Genomic DNA, 25,451 nt, shown 5'->3' on the forward strand with positions numbered 1-25,451 from the left:
CCTTAGCCACTGTTTTGACAGTCTAAAAGAAAGTAGATGTAAAGGTATTTTACTCTCCTGTGATTAGGTTGTGCCTCTTTACAAAAGTAATGTGTTGGTTTCACCAGATTATTCCTAAAGGGTAATTGTATGAGTGTCCTCCAACTGTTGGTATCACCAGGTTAGTCCTGTTAGGATAACTGTATGAGTGTCCCCCAACTGGGTCTTGCTTCCCCTGACTTGCTGCTAGCCTGTCTTTAATAAGTCTACAATAGGTTGTTGCCTACCTAGAATATCTATTCTGTAAAGTGTGACATTGGGTTTTACTTTCCCCCTTCATTGTAAAGTTAAAGTAAGTGGGTTTTACTTACCTTGTGTTAGCTGTGTGCCATCCAAAACAAGTTACAAGAGTTATTGCTTATCTCCATCTGGGGTTCCCTGATTTCCAAAGCATCTGTAATTGTATATTACATCCATTAGGTTTTGCTCACCTGGTATAACTGTGTGTTATGACAAAAGTAGTGATAGGTTTTTACTGCACCTAGAATAAGTGTTTCACTATTCATCAAAAGTATATTGTCCAGTTGACTGTTTATGTGATTTGTTACAAGAGTCACTGTACAACTGGAAGGGCCTACTGTCCTTGTATTACCAAAAGTAATCTAAAAATAACCATTGGTCTTTTACTCCCAAGGAATAGGCTTGGCCTATACTAAATGTGTATAACAAGGTTTTGACTTCCCTAGAACTACTGTTAGGTGTTCCAAATAAGGTCTATACTTGGGTCTGTGTACTTTCAAGTATAGTGTTGTGTTTTATATTGTGATTTCATATAATGTTTCAGTATTTACTTAACCCCTAGATTTATCTGGGCCTACTTGTATTTCAATAAATCCTTTATTTTTATAATACATAGTGTTTCAGTGTTTCTTTGGATCATTTGTATTACAATTTTCACTTGTACTGTATATACTGCCCTCTCTCCCTCCTAAGATAAGCCTGGCTGCTCTGTCTACGCTACCCCGAACTCAGGTGGTACAGCCTTATTCTAAGAGTGGAGTCTTGTACTGCCTCAGTAGAATGGTTTTGCTAGGCCCTTAACTGGGCTTCAGAAAAACTGTCCTAACACTGTTGGCATGCGCTGGGATCAAGGTGGATTGCATTACATTGATTATTGATATACTTTGTGTCCAAAGGAAACCATCCAGTAGGTTTGGTTTAGCCAAGGTAAAGTGTACTTATTGTATTTAACACAAGAACCAACACCATGGCCTGCTTTAGGCCTGAGGACTTCTCTTATGTTGCAATGGAAACTGTGGTCACAATTTGTATAGAGAAGGGCCTCAATTGTGAAGGGAGTAAGCTTGAATTATTACAAAGGTTATGGGACCATATGTATGGTTCCAGTGAACCTGTGTCCACTTCTTACAATACTGCTGGGAGTGAGGATGATGAGGGTTCAGACAGCTGTCCAAACTCCTCAGAGGAGGAATATGAGGGTTCTGATGAGGAGGATGTTAGTTCACCCCCCTCTCCTTCTCCTGCCTCTACCTTACTGCCTACCATGTGCTCTGAGATATCTGAGGCACTGAATATAAGACAATTCCTGTGGGAACACAATATGAAGATGTGGGAATATGAGAAAAAGTATAACAGGTCTGTAGAAGACAATTTTCTGCACCCTTCTTCTTTTTCCAGTTCTTCTATGTCTGCAGCTTCCAGGTTTCCAGAATTGGTGAGTCAGTATGATCTGAAGTGTGACATTGTTGTATGGCTGAAAACTTTTGACCTCACTTGTAAAAGGTTTGGTCTGTGTGAGAGTGATAGAATACCCTGGGTTCTTTTTAGACTTCCCAAGAGGGACTACCATGTGCTCTTGGATTTACCTGAAGTAGAAATAGGTAACTGGGATAGGGTAAAAACAGCTCTCATAGATAGATATAAGAAAAAAACTTCTACCTATCTACACTCCTTAAGGGACTCTAAGAATAGAGGTAGGTCAACAAGTGCTGTCTCCTCATCCCTTAAGAAATCTGTCAATACTGATTATAGCAGAAAAGCTGTGGTCTTAGACTCAGCTGAGCCCCCTTGTCAAAAAGCTGAGGCTCTTAACCTTGAAGTAAGAGAGGTCCCCTTAGGAGACCCCTCTTTAGAGATAAAAGGCATTAACTGCCACTCTGAAGGGCACTTGGGTGTAGCACCCATAACTTCAAATAGGGACAAAGCCCCTAGGCCCACAAAGCTAGAGGTCACTCCTGTGACCCCACCTTTAGCTGCTGCTAAGGTGATAGAGCCTCTTGAAAAACCACATGTAGTGGAAGTGGTTCAACTAGTTCCCAGAAACTTAAAAACTTCTGTCCTAGTACCCATATGGTGTAATACCATTAACCAGGTCACTGCTGTGACCCCACCTTCAGTTAACACTGAGTGTATAGAACCTCTTGAAACCCCACCTAGAGTGGAAGTGGTTCAACCTGTGGATAGAAACTTATGTATTCCTGTCCAATCTATAACACTGTGTAAAAACTTTGTTGAACCTGACAAGAACCTTAGTGTTCATGTCACACACCCTGTGTGGTGTATGTCCTTTAGAATAAAGGCCCCTTCAGTTAAACCTGTAGTGGCTGAAACATTTGAAAACCCACTTACAGTGGAAATGCTTCCTAAAACTCTAAACCTGGATACGCCTGAAAACCCACTTACAGTAGAGGTGATCCAGATGGATGTACAAAGCTTAGGTGTTTTTAACAACCCTAAGAGGGCAAGGAGTTTCCTTGACCCCAAGGTAGAAATTGAGTTTTCTCCTTTAGTTCAGAGTGCCCAGAATGTAACTTCTAGGCCTGAAAAACTGAACACCAAAAAGAGTTATAAGAAACCTAAGAGTAGCTTTCTTACTAGGCCTTCTAATAAAAAGCCTGTGACTCCAACTACTCCTACAGGAGAGATGGATAGGTGTTCTGACAAGGCTAGGGTCTCTGTTTCAAGATACCACTCTAAACCAGTAGGATCCTCTATAGCGAATCCTACTGTAAGTCCTAATGTTAGCAGGGCAACCTCTAACAAAGGCAAATCAAAATCTAGACTATTAGGGAAATGGGAGCACAAACCATGCTCTACCATTTCAGTTCCAATTCTAAAGTCTTTGACCCACACTACTTCTGAGGAAGGGGTGGATAGACAAGATGGAAACCTAACTAGGCCTTTGAGGACTGGTAAACCTCAAAGCTGGTGGAAATCCAGAAAAGATATGTCTAAGGCTAAACCCCTTGACATTGTGGGCTCTTCTGCTGAAGACCCCCTTGTAAATCCTAGTGTTAGAAGGGAAAACCCTAACCAAGGTAAAAACAGATCTAAGAGGAAGTGGAAGGATGTACAATGCTTTGCCACAACCCCTCCAACTAGGATACCTGAGACCCAACCTGCTCATGTGAGAGAGGTGGTGAGGAATCATGGAGACCCCTCTAGGTCTAAGGGATTTCTTTATAAGAACCCTTTTAAAAAGCCTATTGTAGGTTCAGAGGTTGTCACAACTTCTGAGGGACTGTTTAATCAGATCCCCTATACCTTAGACAAGAGTAAAGTGCCCAACACTACTTGTAGGTCATATAGTTTGCAAATGATAACTAATATAAGAAAAAGTATCACAACAAGGGTTACAAAAAGATTGCTAGTTGACTCAGCAAACAGTTTAACCGACTAGAAACAAGAGATCTATCCAGGTGAGGATTAGCTTCCCCTGTTCCTTAGTCTGGGGGGGACGAGTGTTAGGTAAGATTTCCACAGGGCTGGTAAATCTTCCTTGCCTGGTTCAACTCCAGAACTTTTTGCTTTTCTAGTGAGATATTTTCCATTAATAGCTCAGTGAGTGGGAACCTTTTTCCACACTCACCTATCTTTAACTCTTTTTATGGGTGTCATTTTTAAGACTCTCCATAGTGTCTTTTTAAAGTTATCATGTCTAACAACTTATTGGCAATAAGTGCCTGTTGTTGCTGGGTTGCCCTAGGGGCTCCCCATTTAACTTTCTTGTGCTAACCTTGAGTGAACTACAGTTCCCAAGGGTAGAAAGGATCTTTGGATCCCTTTTACATTTACTTCTGTGAAACCAGCACACCCCACCTTATGTGGAGTGCTGGGGAGATACAATGTATCCCCTTTCACATTTAAACTGTAACAATTCTGTTACAGTGACAAGCTTACCTTTAATGGCTGGTGGCAGTGATACCTTTTACTAATTTGGTGCACCTTTACCGCGTGCTGTAATCACAGCTGCAGTAAAGGCACCTAAGGGTGCTCATTTTTACCAAAATGGCCCCTGTCTTCTTTTTCTGCCATTTTAGTGTTTTTTGTCGTTTCTTGTTCCTTCCCCTGACATCCAGGGCGGGAAAATCCTTTGTTTGAGTTTTGTCTTCGGCGGGAGTCCCCTGGACACCCCGCCCAGGCTCCAGTCAGTCTGTAAGCACAGGAAGTGGGGGAGGGGTCCCAAACTTCCCCCTCCTTTGTCTTAGGTCTTCCTTCAACTGGGCCAAATCCCAGTGGGGGGTTGGCTGTCCTGATTGGACAGCCAAACGCCCCTTTCTTGTAAAATGCGGGGAGAGAATGCAGAGGTTGTGTTGCAGTTCCTAATAAATACTGGAAACCTGGAAGCTGAAGTGATGTCGACCACTGGAACTGAAAACCGAAGAGGATGACGAAGGAAAAGCGGCGGGAATGATTTCCAGCGGCCGGAGAGCCTGCTTTGTAACCGGAGCCTGCTGCAGCCCTTCCTTCCGATCGACCTGGGGTCTCCGAAAACGACGACCCGAACCCAGAGCCTGGTGAGACCCACTAGACTCAAGACGACCTGCATTTTGAGCCATCCCACGGGTTCCTGCGACCTTGCGTTCTTGCAATACCCCAATACCCTGGGACCTCCTGCCACTGTGCGGTGCATGGTCTTCCGAATTCCGAATCTCGCTGAAACTTCGTGGGCATCTTGGTCTATCTCCAGAGACACGAATCGAGTCCAAAAAGTCCCCTCACAAGAGTGCTGGACCTTTTAAACGACGAGAATTCAACCGCGATTTTCTGTCTTCATCTGTGCTCCTTGAAAAGGCGCCAAACCCGCAGAACCGCATTCAGCTGCGAGAGAAATCTTGCCTAGAGCCTTCTTCATCGATCCCTGCTGCAAAGTCCCTTCTGAGGTCTTGTGTTCAGTCTCCAGGACAAGGAATCCAGTGACCGGGTATTTGGCTGCAGTCCCTGAAGTTCTCCTGCTGCAATCTCTTCTCCATTGCTGAGGTACTGTGTTGGCTTGGGTATATACTTACCTTAAGCCTGTTGGGATTTCTGTGTAGTCCTGGGGTGTTTTCTGTGATTGGGAGGTCCCTCGTCCAGTACACCCAGTCCCACTGCTAGAATCCTGCTGGGGTGTCTTCTGCGAAGCCCCTGGACCCTCTTCTAACCCTAGAAGTAAAGTCCTCACTTGGTTGCCAGTTTTCCTAAGGAAACTCTGACTTTTGCTACTAAAGAACTTATTCTAACACTGCCTGTTGGTCACTAGTCCTAGTGACCCCCCTTCTGCCACTGAGAACACTCATGCTCTAAGGGAAAAGACTTTGAAGGGATTGGGACTTCTGCCTAGAAAAGAAATCAAGTGTTTTTACTTACTTGTAAAGAGTTGGTTGGTTGGTAACTGTAATTCTAAGAGTGAACAGTTACAAAAGTTCTTACTGATCTTGAATGTGTGATGCACTGTTCTTAAAAGTATGGTTAACATCTTTTCTTCCTTAGCCACTGTTTTGACAGTCTAAAAGAAAGTAGATGTAAAGGTATTTTACTCTCCTGTGATTAGGTTGTGCCTCTTTACAAAAGTAATGTGTTGGTTTCACCAGATTATTCCTAAAGGGTAATTGTATGAGTGTCCTCCAACTGTTGGTATCACCAGGTTAGTCCTGTTAGGATAACTGTATGAGTGTCCCCCAACTGGGTCTTGCTTCCCCTGACTTGCTGCTAGCCTGTCTTTAATAAGTCTACAATAGGTTGTTGCCTACCTAGAATATCTATTCTGTAAAGTGTGACATTGGGTTTTACTTTCCCCCTTCATTGTAAAGTTAAAGTAAGTGGGTTTTACTTACCTTGTGTTAGCTGTGTGCCATCCAAAACAAGTTACAAGAGTTATTGCTTATCTCCATCTGGGGTTCCCTGATTTCCAAAGCATCTGTAATTGTATATTACATCCATTAGGTTTTGCTCACCTGGTATAACTGTGTGTTATGACAAAAGTAGTGATAGGTTTTTACTGCACCTAGAATAAGTGTTTCACTATTCATCAAAAGTATATTGTCCAGTTGACTGTTTATGTGATTTGTTACAAGAGTCACTGTACAACTGGAAGGGCCTACTGTCCTTGTATTACCAAAAGTAATCTAAAAATAACCATTGGTCTTTTACTCCCAAGGAATAGGCTTGGCCTATACTAAATGTGTATAACAAGGTTTTGACTTCCCTAGAACTACTGTTAGGTGTTCCAAATAAGGTCTATACTTGGGTCTGTGTACTTTCAAGTATAGTGTTGTGTTTTATATTGTGATTTCATATAATGTTTCAGTATTTACTTAACCCCTAGATTTATCTGGGCCTACTTGTATTTCAATAAATCCTTTATTTTTATAATACATAGTGTTTCAGTGTTTCTTTGGATCATTTGTATTACAATTTTCACTTGTACTGTATATACTGCCCTCTCTCCCTCCTAAGATAAGCCTGGCTGCTCTGTCTACGCTACCCCGAACTCAGGTGGTACAGCCTTATTCTAAGAGTGGAGTCTTGTACTGCCTCAGTAGAATGGTTTTGCTAGGCCCTTAACTGGGCTTCAGAAAAACTGTCCTAACAGATAGGGTACCTCATTGCCTCCTTTCTTGTAAACTGGAAGAATCGGGCTGTTGCACGTGCTACCTGCAATTTCCTCAACCACCCCCAATCTCACCAGGTCAGTAACAATGCTTTTCAATCCCTTCTCACCTTCAACAGAAATTCTATACTGGGGAATTCGTGGTAGTGCGACACCTTCTTTCAAAGTTATTTGCTGGCTCTATTTTCAAGCATCCTACATCGTTATCATGCATTGCCCACAGACAGGTTGGTACTCTACTTAGCTCTTCTGGCAACTCTTTTGACAAATTCCGTCACCGGTGCATCGTAAGGCCACATCGTGAGGAACACCCCGTCTGCCGTACAATGTATGACTGCCCCCAATTTTCTCAACAAATTTAATCATAGCAAGTTCTCTCCACAATTTTCTGCCAAAAGAAATGGACACTGTTCCGTAATTGGGACAGCTTCGGACATGGGGTTAATTACTGGTGTACCTGCGAACCCTACAAAAACATTCTTCTGCCCCGACAGTGGTATCTCCGGAACCAAGTGGTGGTCTATCGAGCACTTCTGTACCCCTGTATCTACAAGGAAACGGTGCTCCTTATTCCCGACTCATTTCTACGTAGGGTCCTCTCTGATTCACGGGAATAGACACTGGTTCCGACCCCTGTCGTGGGCTGTCCTATCGCGAAAATAACACATCGTCCGATGTGTAGTCACCGCTACTGCTATAATACGTGTTTGGCTGTGTATCAAAAATATTCCCATTTCCCCCTCGATGTCCTCCGCTCTGATAATTTCTCTGTTGGCCCTGCCTGCCATGATTTTGGTTCGAAACACTTTGGTTCAATGCCTGGCTCTGTTGCGCTTGGTTTTGACCATAGGATTGGGCTTGAGTACCTCCATTGGTATATCCCTGCTGCATGCTATTTCTGCTTGGGCCGTTTGACCCCTGATGTCCTCTATGAGGCCTTCTCTGACCAAACCCACCTCTATTCTGTAGGTGCGGGCATTGCGCCCGCCAGTGTCCTTCCTCCTTACAGTACGCACATTGATTTAATCCCAATGACACCCCATGCATATTATTCAAATTTCCTCTGCCTTGTGCATTTCCTCTACCTCTATTGTATCCAATGACCTGCTGCAGTAACACCCCTACTATCATTTGCATCGCTTCTTTTCTCATCTCCAATGGGTACCCATTACATATGTCACTTACTTCTTTTACTGACGTTCTTTTGTTCGACATCCATCGCATTGTTTCCCCTACCCATACCTGCAATCTTTGTTTATCACCTATTTGTCCCGGTACCGGCAAATGCTTTGTACCACCTGGAAAAACTCTCGGCCATGATTCTTGCATATACAACCTTGACGCCTACTTCCTACCTTTCTTAATATACTCACTACTATATTCAGGTGTAGCAAACATCTCAGCATATCTGTCTTCCATTTCATTTTTTACTTCAATGAGTTTGTGCACATGTTTTCTTACATCCTCATCTCTTTGCTCACTGCGTGCTAACTTATTCAAATCTAACAATTGCTGTGGCGGTAAATTCCCGAGTATCTTTTTCCATTCTCCCACCAAAATTTCCCCCATGCATTCCAACACTACCCGTCTCTCGTCGCTTCTTCGGTACCCATACAATGAGGGCAATGCGGGCGTCCCATCGTTTCCTTCTATGTACATTTCTGCCTCTTGCCGTAATTCAATCTTTCTTTCTTTGCTGATCGCGCTGCGAGTTACCCGTCCAAATCCTGTTCCTTCAGCCCCGCCTCTCGCCTCCCCAGTCTCAATTTCGACTTCGGGAGGGGCGGATGGTGCTGAATCTGTCTCTGGAGCGGGAGGTGCAGATGGGACAAGTGACACAGGTGGCATCTGTGAAGGGCCTTCCTGGATGCTTGGAAATTGTGTGTCCGCGGTCTGCACTTGTGGGAGTGCTCGCGCTGTGGGTGGGGCTTGGGTTAATGCGTGCGTGAGGGGAAGTGCTTGGGCTACGGGAGGGGGTATGAGAGCTACTGGTTGGGCCTGCGCAGTCACTGCTGGCGTGTTTGGTTTTGATTCTGGTTTTGGGCCTCGACCCGTGTTAGTTAACAAATGTTCCATTAATTTGTCTGCTATGTGTAGTTCCCGCTGCGGGTATATTCTTTCTATGTTCATTTGGTTACGTCTCCCTTCCCGTCTTAGACTTGCCGTCCACTCCTCCTCTTCCTTTTCTTCTACTACCTCAAGCTTCGTTTTGTGCCTACGCGCATGCTTCTCTCTACTCCTAAGTCGGAGCATTGCTTCCCTCCTCCAATCTTTGACAGTCTCAAAAGCTGCAGGTCGCGCTTTCTTTCTAATTAGCACCCTTTCTAGGTTATCTATCCTCCCAATCTCAAAACTACCATTAATCGGCCACTGATGGTCGGGTTGCTTTCTAGTTTGCCTATGCCAAATTTCACAAAATATTATCGCACTGTAACGCTCACCTGATTCCCGTAGAGGCGCCGGTCTTGACTGGGCGTATACCGTATCTTCAAAGGTGATGTGTAACACACGGCTGGCTCTTTGGGCTGGACCTCGGTGCACTGTATGTCTGACTCGAAGGGTAAGATGTCTGCAGATAGAAAATATGGGATTAAGGAACTGGGTTATTGAATGTCTCTCTCTTCTTCCCTTTCTCTTCTCCTGTAGAACCCCAAAGGTTAACGCTCTCACCTTAGGTAAGTGAACGCCGTGCTCTCCATCTGCCTCGGGGCAGGGTGCTGTAACCAGTTTCTTCACTGGATAAGGGGAGCAGGCCTCTTGACTTCAGAGGACTGCTGTCCGTCGTTTACTGCACGAACTGTAAGTTTCGAGTAATTCTAATGTCTTTAAAGTCTTTAGTAATGATGTCTCTTGTTTTGCAGGGTTCCGGCGATGGCGGATGACGGGCTGAAGTGAGTTGAAGATGGAGCCCGTGTGATGAATAGAAGCGCCTGGAAGCACGTAAGTAAGCGCTTGTTGCCTGCTTCACAATGCGCTCTAACTGTCTTTTTATTTTGCAGGTACAAGTTCGGAGCGGCTGCAGGGTGCCGGAATACCCACTGGGTTAGATGTGGAAAGGAGTAATGGCACGTGAGTATTAAAGTTCCCCAATGTCTTTAAACGCACCTTGTTTTGTCTTTCAGATGCGGGATGCAGCGCCGAAGGCCTCCGGAGCGTGCGAAGAGTTGGTAAGCTTTTGTCTTTCAGATGCCGGAATGCAGTGTGAAGACCTCCGAGGCGCACGAAGAGTAGGTAAGCCTTTGTCTTTCAGATGCCGGAATGCAGCGCGAGGCGTTGGTGACAGCCGATGGACCAGGTAAGTGAAGAGCTGTCACTGAAGACCGTAATGCTAACCTGTTCTTTCTTGTCTTTATAGGTGTTGCTGAAGACTGGATTCAGGATGGTAAGCCTTTTTCCTTAGGCCCAGGATCAGATGCAGAAGACACGATGAGCGTTCTGCTGCAGAGGATGCAGAATAACGCAAAGCAAGATTCATCCATCGGGTGTGGTTTAAATAGCCTCCTGTAGTGCTTAGGTGTCTCCTTCCACAGCCACGCCTAGGTAAGAAAAGAGTTCCTGCTTTCCAGAAGAGTTACAGTGTTCTGAATCTAGGGAGTGGCTCCTGCCCCACCCAACAGGAAAAGTAGTTCCAAACAGAAGAGGATCAGAGGCTCAACTGGCAGGCAAGTAAGCAGCATGGTCTGCTGCAGGTAAGTCCACCCAAGCATTATGAGCCCGGCGCTTCCAGCGCTGGGACTGGGCATATTTATGAGCCTGGTGCCACTGGCGCCAGGACTGGGTCCAAAAGGTCCCAATTGGGACTGGTTGGCACTCGGAACCTGGGTTATGGATCTGCTTCCAAGGGAGTTGGGAAAACCCTGACCTTTTGGAAGCAGAGATCATGACACGCACCCACACCATATTTTGCATACATATCATAAACCGGCGTTCCCCCAGGCGGTGCACTTCGGCCATATTCCAAGGACTGTCAAATCTGAAAAGCCCCGCTAAAGTGGACAGTACTCCAGGCATGTTTCTTTAACCTTCCCCTTTGGTTAGCTAACTTTTACCTGGACATTTGAATTTGCAAAATCAACACTCTACCAAAAATCAGGTTTTTCTTTGAATCGGGGAATGACTCACCTGATAAAACAAGTCGCCTGTCCTAACGCAACCTCTCCCAACGTCGTGTCTGCGCTTCTCTGGCTTCTTCCTCGTCTCGGGACCCTCGCCTCCTTTGCCCTCTGGCCCGGTACGTCGATCAGGGATCAGATGTGTGCAGATCTGCGAAAGGAATCTCTCCTCACTTCTACAGGGCGCCCCGTACACTTCTTGATCCCGGCTCGACCGTCCCGTCCTCGCCGTTCTTCCGCCTTTACTCCGTTACAACGTATACGATGGGGCAAGTGGGGGAGGGTCCCTATTCGGGCGCCATCTTGAAAGGGGCCCCTAGGGGTCCCTGGTGCTATGGAAACAAGGCAATAACCATACACGAAAAGATGCGCCAGACACGAGGTTCAAAATCCCAATGCTAGGGTTTATTGCAAGCAAAAATAGTTATCAATTGGCCAATTCTGATCTCACGCCCCGCGACGTGAGTTTCCTAGACCTCGAGGGACGCAAGAGAGCGAATTACGTACATCAGTTACATATATACAAAATGCATATCATACTATCAGCAATGTCATGTTTAACACCCCTCTTTATTAAGTTCCTTTGAACTCGGGATGACTATGGACATATCCGACGAGTATGACGATTTTGACACTTTCAATGTCTATTCTAGTAACAATGTGCAATTAGAAAGTGCGGAGGCATCTTTTAGTTGTTGAACAGAACACGGTGGTTCTGTTCTTGGAAGCAAGCTGCACACGGGGGAAGAGCCACATTCCAAGCTTCGCTATCTATGAGGTACTATTCGTGTCCTGGGAGCCGACACGTTCTAAAGGATTTTGCAAAGTGGGGCCGTAGGAAGAGCATAATTCGAGCCTTTAGCTGTTTTATTCTAACATATTCTACCATTGTACGAGACTGGCAGGCAGCTGTGAAGTGATTAAATGCCCTGCAGCTCTCTCCCAAGGCTACAGAGAGGGAGCGTGGGCATTCCTCTCTGGGCTACTCATGAGGAGTTTCAACGAACTCTTCAGTCCCGCGACCTTGTCCTTTCATATTCAGACAACAATGTTAACAGTTTGAGCAGAGTAAGCAGAATTCGCAAGAATTGCAAGCTGCAAAGCAGTTTAGACAGAAAGCAATGAGCAGTGGTTAACAAGCAAAATGGCGATTCTTGCTACGTTTAAAATGGCCGCTTGTTGGTCAAGCATAGCAGTTTATATTTCTAGAATTCGGTGGATAAAACGGTTGGCCTACGGCCATCAAGTTACGTCTGTCATTCAAATGAAGGATATTCATTTTTCCAGATTGACAGTACGAAGGAAAGTGGATCTATTGCAACCTAAATGGACAATGTCAGCTCATGACCTGGAATAAAGACGAACATGTAAAGACAGCAGGAAGTCTGAAAGGAGTGATAAAAATCTTAACTCCAAAGATACATATGTTCACACCATCGTGTACAAACCCAGAAGACGATGAACAAGATGCAGAAGAGCCAAGTAACAAGAACCCAAAAGGAAGAAGCAGAAGTGGTTGATGAACCGACCAGAGGGGGAGTGTAGAGGAGGTCCCAGACATGGCCTGCACCCCAGCCCCCCATTTTGAGGTACCAGGAACATACTTGCCAAGGTATGTGACGTATGAGGAACAAATGAACCAACAGAGAGCAATTCTAGGCCTCTGCCCAGTGCCCATCAGAAATGCAATACCTGTCGAAGTGCCTATAACCAGACAGCCATGGGCAGTTCGGTGCCCACTGAGACAACCATACCAGCAGCTGACACGAAATGAAGACCACTTACAGACTTGTCCCTGAAGAGACCCAAAGAGCCTTAATGGATGGCAAATGGTGATGATATAAGAGCCCAGACAGACGTACAAATTAACAAACGACGAACAGAAAGTTGACACACAAGGGCGAAATATAAAGAATAACGATGTAATGGACGTGTAAGAAGAAACGATGTTGATATAAAGAAAAGTGACCATGAAATGAGATGAAAATATACAACTAACAAATGCCTGTAAATAGGCTTGGAACGCAAGAAGCTAAGAAAACGGTACTGCTTGCAATGCTTAGTAGAAGAATAGAACGGCAAGCGCCAACTATATGTCTACCTCAACGAAGCACACTATACAAGTGCGACTCCCTTTTGCAAAAACAGAAGTACAGGCTGCAAGGGGCCAACAAGGCAGAGATTCATATTCCTGCTAAAGCCAAAGGGAAGAGTGGAATCGAAACTCAGTAAGAAGTAGCTCATGCTTGGGAATTCGAGGTCAACTCCAAGAGGGGAGGAGAGTGGCAACTCCAAAGAATCGAAACTTAAGAGCATTGAAGCCTACCCCGTGAAGGTCAAGATAAGGAGGCCCATGCAGGTGGCAAGGCTGAACAAAGAATCAAATACACGAAAAGAAGGAAAATGAAGCAGATCCACGGTGAACAAACACGTCCAGCCAAGCATGAAGAGGCACCAACGTCTGATGTCACCCAGAACCCGAGGATGTCATAACTTTTCTTGATAAGACGCTGCAGTTTTGAGGACATCCTCTGCCAACTAATTGACACATCGCCCTAAAGTACTGATTGATGGAAGGGAGGCAGGATGAATCCTGGGGCACACCACATCTGGGTGTCCATTCTGTATGCTGCTAATTAAAGTGAAGATTTATGCCTAGTGGTGTAACCCACCCAATCACAATGGACCAAATAATCTAAGGTCACATAGCTGTACAACCAATAAGACGTCGTAGTTGTAGTGACGTCTATCACAAGTGATTAGAGGGATGGGCGCAGACGCCCACCCGATAAGAATTATCCAATCCTCATGCTCCGTTACCATATACAGATATAGCACCTATACTTAAGTTACCTTTTCCAACCAATAGAATTGCATATCAAACGTATGAGTGTTACACGTCATTGATGACGAGAATTTGCTATAAAGGTTACTGGTTGCATGAAGAAGTTGGCAGTTGAAGCGAGACAGGCGATTGCATCACTGATGATTACCATTTGTTTCCCCATTTTTTGTACTTGTCATTAAACAGACTTCCCTTTGCCAAACCGTTGACTTGTCCTTATTGATTGGTGTCGGAGTAAGAGAATCCTGCACCCCATCCTCCTCCAGGTGCAGCTATCTCGTTTTAAAGGTGCCGGAGGGCGAGCTCTGAATCTCATGGGCCCGTCTCCAGTACACAGGGATTCACTTGAGTCTAGGAAAAAAGTATCAGCTAGCCTCAGGCCTGTGAATGGAAGATGAGGCTCCTGCCAGCTCTGACCTGCTTCGACCAAGTAAAAAATGGGGGCCTATGTTTCCTTAAGCAACGCATTTCAATAAAAACATGTGTGTGTAATTAAGTGAAAGAATTAGCCATTGAAAATTAAAAGGGGCATCAATAAATTGAGATTTAACTGAGGAAAGCAATCAACAGAAGTAATAGTTTCCCCCATGTTGGTAGTTCTGCTCCCTTCTATGCAGAAACGCATAATGATACTGATACTGAAAGCAAACACCCATCAGCTGAAGAACTTACTTTTGAGTCCAACTACACCACAGAAGGAAGATGGAATCCGGACTGACCCTCCTCCATCTGTGCCAATAGCCAATGGGCAAAGACCTGAAATGCAAAAAAAAGATTGTGTCATGTTATACTTCACCAGAATCTTTAAAGAGACAACCCCATGCAGTGGAGCTCCAAATCAATGCGCGTGGCACGAACAGGAGTAAACACACAATGCTACTTTCATTTATACACCAAAGCATAGAACCCTGTGATTAAAGCTTTCAACAAACTGGTCAGCCATCATCTGGCCCACCTGAAAGGTGTAGGTCGGAATCTGAACGTCCAGAGTGCAATTTTAACACACGTGATTAGGATATGATCAAAATTAACCACACTGAGGTGTGATGGAGCAGTCAAGAAAGCAAAAGTAAATTCACAAACATCTGCAAAGCCACAGAGGTGTCCTGAACTATGATCAGACCCCGTTGATCGCTCAACACCCCCCATCTAATTCATGAAAGTGAGGGAAGAAAAGAAGGCATCTACCGGGTCTCAACCAGGAGTGCATAGTTGGGTCCACAAAAGCAGTATTAGTGACCCCATGGTGGCAAGCATGTCATTTCATGAAGTGCTAGGAATTAATCTGACAACAGTTTAGGGTAAAATTAACGAGAATGGAAGACTGCACAGACAGAAAGTCAAGAAGACGAACAGTCTTCGGTACTCGTGTTGTGAAATATGGAAGAGTGAATAAGAAAGTCAAAATGGGATTTTTATCCACAATTAGTGTGATGGTAGCAGATATGAAATACATGCTGTAATTTAAATTTGTTATTGTTATTAATGAAAATCACAGGTAAAGAAACACATTTTTGGCACAAAAACGCATACAGAATTTGCCATTGATAACAGAGCCAAGGACATAGGGCCTTGACAATCGGGTGAGAGAATGTGTCTTGAAGAAGATCAGATGTTGCAGGGGAAGGTGGAATCAAAGCAGGGACAGGACAGAATGACATAGGAACGGAATGGCAGAGAAAATGCTGAACGAAGGATGGAGGTGTGACGGAAAAGTGCTGTAGGGTTGTCCATGAAGGGTAGGGAGAGAGAAAAACAGGCCAATGCAGTAGCTTAGAGTGCTAGGAAACAGGTTCTTCAGAAAGAAGGAAAGCTTTGAGGTTGAATTTACATAGTGGTAGAATTGGAGTAGTATGGAGAGGGAGAGCAAGAGCATTGCAGAGTAGGGGAGCTAGGAGAAAGAGCAGAAATGAGAGGGAGCACAGGGGGCTCGAGTGGTGGCAAGGAGGTGAGCTGAAGATGATCTTAACGAGCGAGGAGGAGAGTAGGAAGTGAGATGAGCAGATGGGTAGGGCCGGGCAAGTCCATGGTGTAACGCTCACCTGTCAGCCTCTTGCAGCAGCATCCTGGAGCCCCTCAAGGAAATAACCACACCACTTCACACCCCAACCACGGTTAGCACTCAAGGATCACCGACATGGTCGGGAGGAAAGTGATGGGGAGATTGCATGAAGGCTGCACTCCATTGGCAATGTTCCTGGTGTTTAGGTCTGGCCCTATGAGAGAACAAGAATGATCAAGAATATAGTGTGGGCTCCCTTCAACACCCTTCGTAAATACTCCCCCGTGGGTGGTTGACTAGTGCGTGATGATGGTGCTTTTATAAGCTCCTTATCCAGTTGCATCCCTCGAACAACAGCCCAGTCCTGCTGTGGCCGGCTCCTTTCCTCCATCTATATATGTTCCTGAATAGTGCCAAAGCAACACCTCTCGTTTCTCTTAATAGCTAAAGTAAGCTCCTGCCATCTATATATGTTATTGTATAGTGTCCAAGAAATGTCTCTTGTTGCACTCAATTGCCAAAGTCTTATTTGTCTGTGTTCTAGTACGTTGTTCTGTGCAGCAATGTCCTCAATTCTAAATTCAAAAATTTCAATGTAAAGCTTTATGTTGTAGGTTCGTGAAAGATGGTGAGATCCAAAAGACTGGCGGTAGATGCAGATTCCAGAGTTTAGACCCACCGCATGAGGAAAACAAGGGTAAGTCTATTGTGATCTTGAATTGCTGCTCATGTGACTGGTGTCTAATAACTGTTCCTTTCCTCTCTTTTGCAGGCATAAAAGGTAAAACCAGATGCTGTCTGTGTGGGGGAGCAGCGGAATCAATGTTTCCAGGCGAGTACTGATGGCAGATGGCAGCAAAACGCTGAGCATGTGCAGGATTTATATAGCCCTGCGCATCCAAGATGGAGGATGGAGTATGTGATTTAGGACTTCTCACAAAACTGTCTCCTTATATCTTTGTGCCCTATCTGGCGGCCATCTTGAATGTTGCATCCACCTCCATCCAAACACCAAGTGGTCCATCTGCCTAACTCGTGTAACTGTGGGATGCTGTACTGTACGTTAGAGGTTATGTGCGAGGTATGTATGTGTGCAGGGTGTGCCTTGGGGGCCCCAGTCATGACACATGGATAGTTTTGAAGATGAGAAGTGTATACTTAGCCCTTTGTTTCATAGATGGCCAGCCAATCGGGCGATGGGCAGAGGATAGAGGTAAAGCCAGAAACTTTGAAAAGTATGCATTGCGCAAAGTTGATGACTTTGTCCAGAGGTGAAAAAGCATAGTTTGCAAGGCCATAGAGGAGACTGGCACAGCAGTCAGAGCTAGAAAGGACCAAGGAGAAGATTAGCTGTTTAGCAGTATTGAAAGGAAGAAGATGAAAGATTTTTCTGATATTGAGGAGATAGAGTCTGGCTGCAGTGGCAGATTTGGAGATGAAGAGCGAGAAGTTGTGTGATGGGTTGAAGACGACACCAATGTTACGAGCAGAAGCAGAGCAAGGAAGGTAATCAGGAGAGAAGAGAGGAAAAAGAGAGAAAGAGATAACCTGTTTGGCTGGGAAGTAGAGAACATCAGTCTCAGTGGAGTTGAGCATGAGCGAGTGAGACGACGTCCGATATTGGATGGCAGAGAGGCAGTTTGACATTTTTAACAACTCATCGGATAAGGCGTTAAAGGAGAAGAAGATCAGAGTGTCATCAGGAAGAGTTGATAGGAGAAGCCATAAGAGGAGATCAGGGCGTCAAGAGCTGAAGTATAGAGTGGAAAGAAGTGGACAAAGGAGAGACCCTTGGGGAACCCCAACAATAAAGGGGGTGAGTGGGGAGGTAAGGCTGTTCTAGGACACCTGAAAGTGTCTCTGGTAAAGGTATGAATCAAGCCAAGCGAGGGCCTTATCTCTGATACAAAGGAGAGATAATGTAGAGCGAAGGCCAGAATGGTCAACAGTATCGAAGGGCACAGAGGGGTCAAGAAGAATAGGAATAGATGAAAGGTGCATGCTGAGAGGAAGAGATGAATTTGCGACATTGAGAAGAGCGGTCCCGGTAGAATTCAGAGGTTGGAAGTCAGATTGAAGAGCGTTTCAGAGGTTGTGAGTATCAAGGACCTCAGTGAGACCATTGAATAGTACTGCCTCCAGGATACTGGTGAAGTGTTGTAGAAGAGACAGGTGAAATTTGGAAGGAGAGTTAGGATCTAGATTAGGTTTCTTAAGGATAGCAATGATAGTAGCGGTCTTATAGGATGAGGGAAATGTGGCATTGTCAAGAGAGTAGTCGACAAGGTAAATAAGAGGACAGTGGGGGCACAGGAAAGGTTAGCCTTGAGTAGGGCAATAATGTCATCAGGGTCGGTGTGGGAAAAGTAAGACAGTAGCGGGAGAGGAGGTGAGCAGGAGGAGGGGGTGGAAGGTAATTAGCAAGGATATTATATATATAGAGAGCAAGATCATTTCTGAATGGTCCCAACACTGCATACTGGACACAAAACAGACTTTAGACAGTGTGAGGAAAATGCACATCATGCCCTCCTTTCAAACTGTGTGTTTTTAAATTGTTTGTTTCAATGTGCTCCTATAAGAGCATCAGTAATTTTAGGAAATGACTGGGTGCCCCTTTAAGACTACCACTGCCTAACTTTGAGAACATATTAGTCAACAGTTACATTTGGATTAGGTTTGGTTTCTAAAAATGCAATACTGCTAGAAATGTGTAGTGCTCTCAGTACAAAGTGTGCAGTGTGTTTCTTCCAGCAGTTTTATGGACCTGCATCCCATGCATGCTATCCCTTCACCAATGGTGAGGTTGAAACTGGGAATTCTTCATTTCTTTGAGGAAGAACTGACCAATGGGTGAAACATTCTCAGGCATTTCACTCTGCACCATCTGACGAAGTTCATGGGACAACAAAAGTTAATGCACTGTTCCATAATACTTCCCCCTTAGACCAACAAAAAAGTATCAACACCTGTGTTTTGTTTGATTTTAAAACTGGACTCACACAGCGCCAAACTATTTCTAATTATGAGGATGAATCCAAATGAACTGACCACATCTGATGATGGATAACCTAAACATTTATGATTCACGTCTCATAAGCTCTCCGGTAGCAACATTTCTTGTGATCGGATCCCAAACTACTTGAGTAGAAGAAAGCAACTTACTTTAAAATACCTATTTTGGGATAATGCAAAAACCTAATTTCCTATCTCTATTATTCAGTTACAAATCTATTACATTTTCACTTAGACACTTTTCAGGAAAGATAAAATTAGCTCAAACGCATTACAAAAAACAGGTGACGGCCATCACTCATTAAATCTATAGGATTGAATTGAACACAGATGGATTATAATCTTGGCCTCCAACTAGCCTAAAATCAAGGCCAGACACTCAACCACTACTCAAAAATGTGACATGTCGTAGATTTTCCAATGGTTTCTCAAGATTTCAATCACCTATTCCTCTTGTGAACTGGACCCAGTTGCAAGTGAAAAACCAGCTGCTGGTCTAGTTTCACATCCCTACAGAAACACAGCTGAAAAGGCAAATATCAGAAAAGATCTCAGCTCCCTACATGAAGATTACCATGCAGCACCAGTATTGGTCAACTACCATCCAGCTATGGCGCAGTGGACCCCAAGGTATAGCACTGCTTAGACATAACAGTAATGGGATGAAAAGAACAGACGCTGCCCCAAAATACATTACAATCATCTCTATTGCACCTATCGTCGCTGCTATTCAACATTTACATGCTCCTGCGACACAGGAACCTAAACTTCACAGCATGCAATTGTAGATGTGCACTGATAATGTGTACAGATATCTGTGCAAATATCTGTCTTTCTAGTGAAGCTGCAAATCACACATACAAAATATGCCTCAGGTTAAAAAATGGGATTCAAGCTGGATAATTATTTCTCTTGTACCCCACAGATAATTTCAGTGGCACGTTCAGATTATTCCGGTTTAAACTTCTAAAAAATGTTCTCACATGTATACCATCCAGTCACAACCCAGCATGATCACCATGTTCATCTCAGCACAGTAAGATTACTGGAATATCTTTCACTTTGGGATAATAGCAGTGCCAATAAGGAAGTATCATTTACTTCAGAATGCATACATTATGCTGGTGACATCCCAGTCTGCAGAGATTATGAACTGTTTCGCCAAGCAGAGTGCCAGTTTATACTGGTATGCCGGCCAGTCATTGGCTAAGAATTTGGGGCAACACCAAAGCTACCTTGACTCGGGAATTGGTTAGTCAGCTTGTGTGCAGGGAAGCCCTTTTGAAGACTCCATGACTGAGGTATGTGAAAACCGTATTCTTGGAGGCGGGTGTGGGTCACTGTTTTTCTACAGCAGTCCTTTCTAAGAAGGATGTAAATTCTGGTAAAAGACTGTATGCTCCGGTCTCTTCAGACCAAGAGTCTCTTTGGAGATGATGAAGCCTTCCAATAGAAGGCAGTTGATCATTTGGTCTCCTGGTCTGCAGAGGTATTTGAGCTGGGCTCAGCATCCGTTTCAACGTATCCTTATTTCTAGGGCACATTTTAACTGTATTAATTTAAGGGCTGAGGCTCAAGGGGGCTGTCAACCAATCGTGTTTGCTTTGTGGGGCACCCAAGGAGGACTTGGCACACTGTTTTGTCCAGCTTTTTCAATCATTAGAGAACATACTCTGAAACCTGTATTGTTGGCTTTGGGCTTTTGTTGTTACGTGACTGCATTGTATTTGCTGCAGGCGGATTGTGTACACATAGGTTGGGCTATATTGACTTTTTTTTAAAAACATGCTCAGTTGGAGAGAATCTTTATTAAGATCAGTTTTGAGTATTGAAGTCTTTTTATGGTTGTTGGGCCTAACCAAGGTTATTTTCATTTTTTTTAATATTGTTGATTGTTACCTTTGCTGTAATATTTTTATGATATGCTTTGTTTTACCGAAATAAACCCTGAAAATACTTGCTTGCAATGAAACTGTGGATTAGATTCAAGCCAGTCTACTATTCACAGAGCTTTTCCTCTTGTTCCCTCTGCCCCCACAGCTAGTGGATTTCATTGGTCCTTACTCATGTGTTCTCTGAGCTTTAGTCAATTAAACTGGTTTATATTCCCTTGGTTTAACACAATAAAAGGGTGGGGGGTTGGGGGTTTGGAGGCCCTCAATTCTTGAACCCTTCCTTTGCATTTAAGAATTGCGTCCACAATTATCTTGCCTTTATCTAGTGATGGCTTCTCACACTGCAACAGTTCAACTCTAGTCAATGACTAGCTTTGTCCTCATTGGTCTTTGGCTGAACAGGAGCTTGAAAAATGCTTAAAATAGAGTTATCAGCAGGCCACCAGGGGGCGCGTTGCTGGAGGACTCCTGAACGTGTTCCTCCATCACCCAGACCCCTAAACCGCGAGTGTGCTTGCGCACCCCAACACAGTGAAATATTGCCATGCAAGGATGGCTAAACCAAGGGGCTCTTAACGGGCAGAAACCCAGAGGGAATCGGTTTACCAGAACCAGAGAAATGGCATTGTCCCTCAACGTGGCAAAAGTGAAAGTGGAGGGTAAGCCCTGATCGGCTACTGCCCACGCTTCCACATGCGGAGAGACACTGGAAGGAGAGCCAGGGCCGATGCTGAACCTGGAACCCCAGCTCTCGCCCCCATCCCTTGCGAGGATCTGAGGCATTCTGACACACAGAAGAGGCTGTGTGCTCTTCAGGATGTGTGGGCCCCCGCTATGCCCTGCTTCATGCGGTTGCGGCCACACCGGCCCCTGAGGCTTGGAGAAGAGCGCTGGAGGCCTGGCCTGTGCGAGGGCACAGAGGCTCTGGTCCCTCCGCGCCAGGAGGTGTGGAGGGAAATTCACAGTTTGCCACGGCCCCGGGGCTCAGAGGACTGAACACCACTTGAGGAGCCTGGGGCCCAACATTCGAGGATTCGGCTGGCAGGGGACGGCAGTGTACGGCTTGCAGGGTGAGGGCCCCCTCCTAAGGGGCGTGTGCCCACCTTGCTGGCCCAAAAGGATACTTTGCGAAAGGGAGGAGGGAGACGTGGTACCTGGAAACGGTGTCTCCCCCTGGGTCCGGGACACCGCAGAGGAAAGGGACCTGCACAGGGACTCTGGGCTGAGTGGCAGCCCCTGAGGAAGCCTTGAGCTGGGGGTGTGGCCCCCTGGACTGGGGTCTTGCCAGGTGCTACAGGACACTGGGCCCTGGGTGCTGAGGGAGGACCGGAGATCGTGTCCCTGTGCTCTTGGCCGCGCACAACAGAAACTCACCCCCAGCTACATCCCTTGGGGACGCAGGGGAAATTGCTGGGGTCTCTCCGGTGGTCACCTGCAGGAGGGGGACAACCCTGTCCTTATGGAACACCGTGCAGGGTGGCTTGGCGGATAGTGCCTACAACTCACTCTGCGAGCGGAAGTAACCGCAACTAAAAATACAGTTTTAAAGGTCAACAGTCTCAAAGGACAAGAATGTAAAGGCTCAAACAGAGCTCCCATCAGGAATTTTAGAACCAGGTTCAGATCCCAACCGGGCACCTGGAAAGGTGACGGTGGGAACACATTAGTGAGCCCTTTCAAAAACTGAGAAATCAAAGGAATCTTAAAATAAGAACACTCCTCAGACGAGGGCTTAAATATGGACCACGCCGCCAGGTAACCTTTAATGGTACCCACTTGCAGGCCCTTGTGGGCTAATGAAAGCAAAAAAGACAGAACCACAGGAATGGCATATGAAAAAGGATCCACATTCTTAACCTTGCACCAGTCGCAGAACTTTCTCCAACGACAACGGTACAGGGACTTTGTTGTGGGCCTTCTGGCCGAAAGCAACACCTCCATCACATCTTCCGGGAGGTCGCAATCCTTATACCTCAACCTTTCAGAAGCAGAGCATGAAGGTTGAGGGACTTGACCTCTGGATGGAGAACCTGATCCCCCCCCCCCCCCGTGAGAACAGATTGTCTTGGTAGGGAAGACGGTGTGGAGGGCAGATGGACATGTCAAGAAGGTCCAGGTACCACGTTCTCCTGGCCCATGCCTGAGCAATGAGGATCATTCGGGAACCAAACCTGCGTAACCTCCACAGCACTTGCGGAATGACGGGGACTGGAGTAAACGCGTACAGCAGTGGGAAGGACCACTCCACTACGAACGCGTCCCCTAAGGCTCCTCTTGGAGGAAATTCCCGCAAGCAGAATCTTTCGCACTTTCGGTTGTCGCTGGTGGCGAAGAGATCCACTTGTGGGGTCCCCCAAAGGGCGAAGATCTCCAGAAGAATCTCATGAGCCAGCTCCCACTCGTGAGAGACCGTGCTCTGCCTGCTCAGAGCGTCCGCCGCCACGTTTTTCGTCTCCGGCCAGATGAACTGCCGAGTTCGAAATTTCCTGCTGGATGGCCCAGAACCAGAGCTGCATCGCATCTCTGCACAGACGGAGAGACCCTGCCCCACCCCCCCCGTTTTTTGTTGAGGTAGTGCATGGCCACTGTATTGTCCGTCAGAATCAGGACATTCTTGCCCCGCACAGCTGGCAGAAAAGCCTTCAGGGCTAGCCTGGCGGCCCTCAGCTCCAACAGATTGATATGGAGTCTGGACTCCGACAGGTAGTGGTAGACGTGAATCCCCCGCTTTCCTGAGATACACTGCCACCACCACCATGGGCTTGGTGAAGACCCTTGGGCGGAGGTCAATACGAACGGCAGGACCCGAAACTGAAAATGCAAGTCACCAACCGCAAACTTCAGGTACTTCTTGTGCTTGGGATAAATCGGCACATGAAAGTAAGCGTCCTTGAGGTCGAGAGACACCAACCAGTCCTGAAGTTGAAAAGCCTGTAGGACTTGAGAAAGAGTAACCATCTTGAACTTGTCCTTCCTGAGGAGCTTGTTCAAACCACGCAAGTCCATGATGTGTTTCAATCCCCGTATTTTTTGGGATAAAAAAATGTGGGGAATACCATCAATTGTTCCTCTCCGCTACAGGCACCAGTTCTATGGCACCTTTCTCCAGCAGGATTTCCTGCGGAAGGATCGGATCCGGACTCTTCAAAGAGAGATTCCCCGGTGGATTGTCATGAGGCCTCTGCCGGAAAGGAAGACAGTAGCAGTCGGCCATGATCTCCAGAACCCACACATCTGAAGTAATGGCACGCCAGCCTTCCCCCAACTGGCAAACCATGGGACATGGCTTCCTGACTGAGCTGAAGCGGCTGCGGCAGTGCCCGAGGGCAAAGAGGGAACTGCCTGAGCGGCTTTGGCACCTCAAGTACCTTGTTTTCCACCTCTGGTGCTCCTACGTTGGCCCCTTTGACTGGCCGCTCCCCTCGATCTACCAAAAGACGAGTAGTATCGAAAGGAACCTCCCCTCCATTGCCTCCCTGAACAAGGGCAAGCAAACCATCCCGTTCCTCCACTCCGGGAATACGTTCATCCGCCAAAGAGACACAATTCCACAGAGTGTGAGTGAAACGTACTAAGGCACACACAGAGTTAGCTGCCTGTAAAGCCATACCCCCTGAAGAAAACACTTTCTTCGCCCAGCCATCAAAACGTTTATCATCCCTATCAGGAGGGATGGTAGGGTACGATGCCTGCTTTGTCGGGGCCATAGCCGCCTGCACCATCAAACTCTCCGGAGTGAGGTGTGTCGTCAAGTAGCAGGGGTCGCTACTGGCTGGACAGTATTTTTTCGGCAACGACTTGCTCACTGCTGGGAGACTCTCCGGAGCAGTCCAAGCCGCCGCCACCCTTCTCTGTAAAGCCATATGAAATGGCAGCACCAGGTCAGTGGGTGGACCTTAGTCAAGGATATCTGTCAGGTCATCCTGCAGAAAATCCACTGGTGGTGCAGACCACCCCAAGTACTCCGTCACCCTCGACATGAGACGCCAGTATGAAGACTCGGCGTGTGTGCCAGGCTCAGGCCTACCAAACTCAACCTCCGTAGAGGTGTCCAGACCACTGGCGTCGTGAAAAGACTGATGCAGGTCTTCCAACTGGCTATGACCAGACAAGAGTTTGTCAGGAACCTCATCAGGAACCAAACCTTCCTCAGACCCTTCATCCACCTCAATAAATCCTGGGATGAAGGCACAGAAAAAGTTTCAAATACAGGCCTCACGGACTTCTTCAGGGCCGTCCTCCGAGTTTCCACCGATGCACGGAGTACCTCCGGTAAAGCCTCCACAAAAGGCATCAACGGCTTTGACGGAATCAGCGTCGACGTAGAGCGTGGCGCCGATGGCTTCGACAAAGGCCTCGAGGGCGGTGCCCTAAGCGTGTCCTTCGACGGCCTCAGCGCCGATGGCGTCGATGACTTCCTCGGAGGCGGAGCCTCGAGAGAGTCCCTCGATGGGCATGGCGCCGATGGCATCGACATCTTCTTAGAAGACCTCACAGGCTCCGACTGTCTCGAGGGCGTCGAGTACCTGGACCTGGAGAAGGCATGGCTAGAGCGATCTACCTTGTCCGATCGGGACCTCGATGGCTCCCGATGATCGCACCGACCGCCCGAGCCCGAAGGCGTGCGAGCGGTGGCCCTAGCGTGTTCCTTGCCGGCTTCTCTCGAAGGCGCGGATGAATCAGAGCCCTGCGATTCGAAAATCGCCATCAT

At 46.3% G+C, this 25,451-nt stretch overlaps 1 protein-coding gene across 1 annotated transcript in view; it reads right to left on the reverse strand.

Moving 5' to 3' along the window:
• The window catches only part of LOC138525759 (uncharacterized), an 815,930-nt gene that overhangs the window by 375,876 nt on the left and 414,603 nt on the right, over positions 1-25,451 (reverse strand). Inside the window, exon 10 of the mRNA XM_069635930.1 lies at positions 14,501-14,584. Coding sequence (XP_069492031.1) covers positions 14,501-14,584 — 84 coding nt within the window. The remainder of the gene's footprint in view (positions 1-14,500; positions 14,585-25,451) is intronic.

Source organism: Ambystoma mexicanum, chromosome 7p (genome assembly GCF_040938575.1).
Source record: "Ambystoma mexicanum isolate Mex_15411 chromosome 7p, UKY_AmexF1_1, whole genome shotgun sequence".
Lineage (NCBI taxonomy): Eukaryota > Metazoa > Chordata > Amphibia > Caudata > Ambystomatidae > Ambystoma > Ambystoma mexicanum.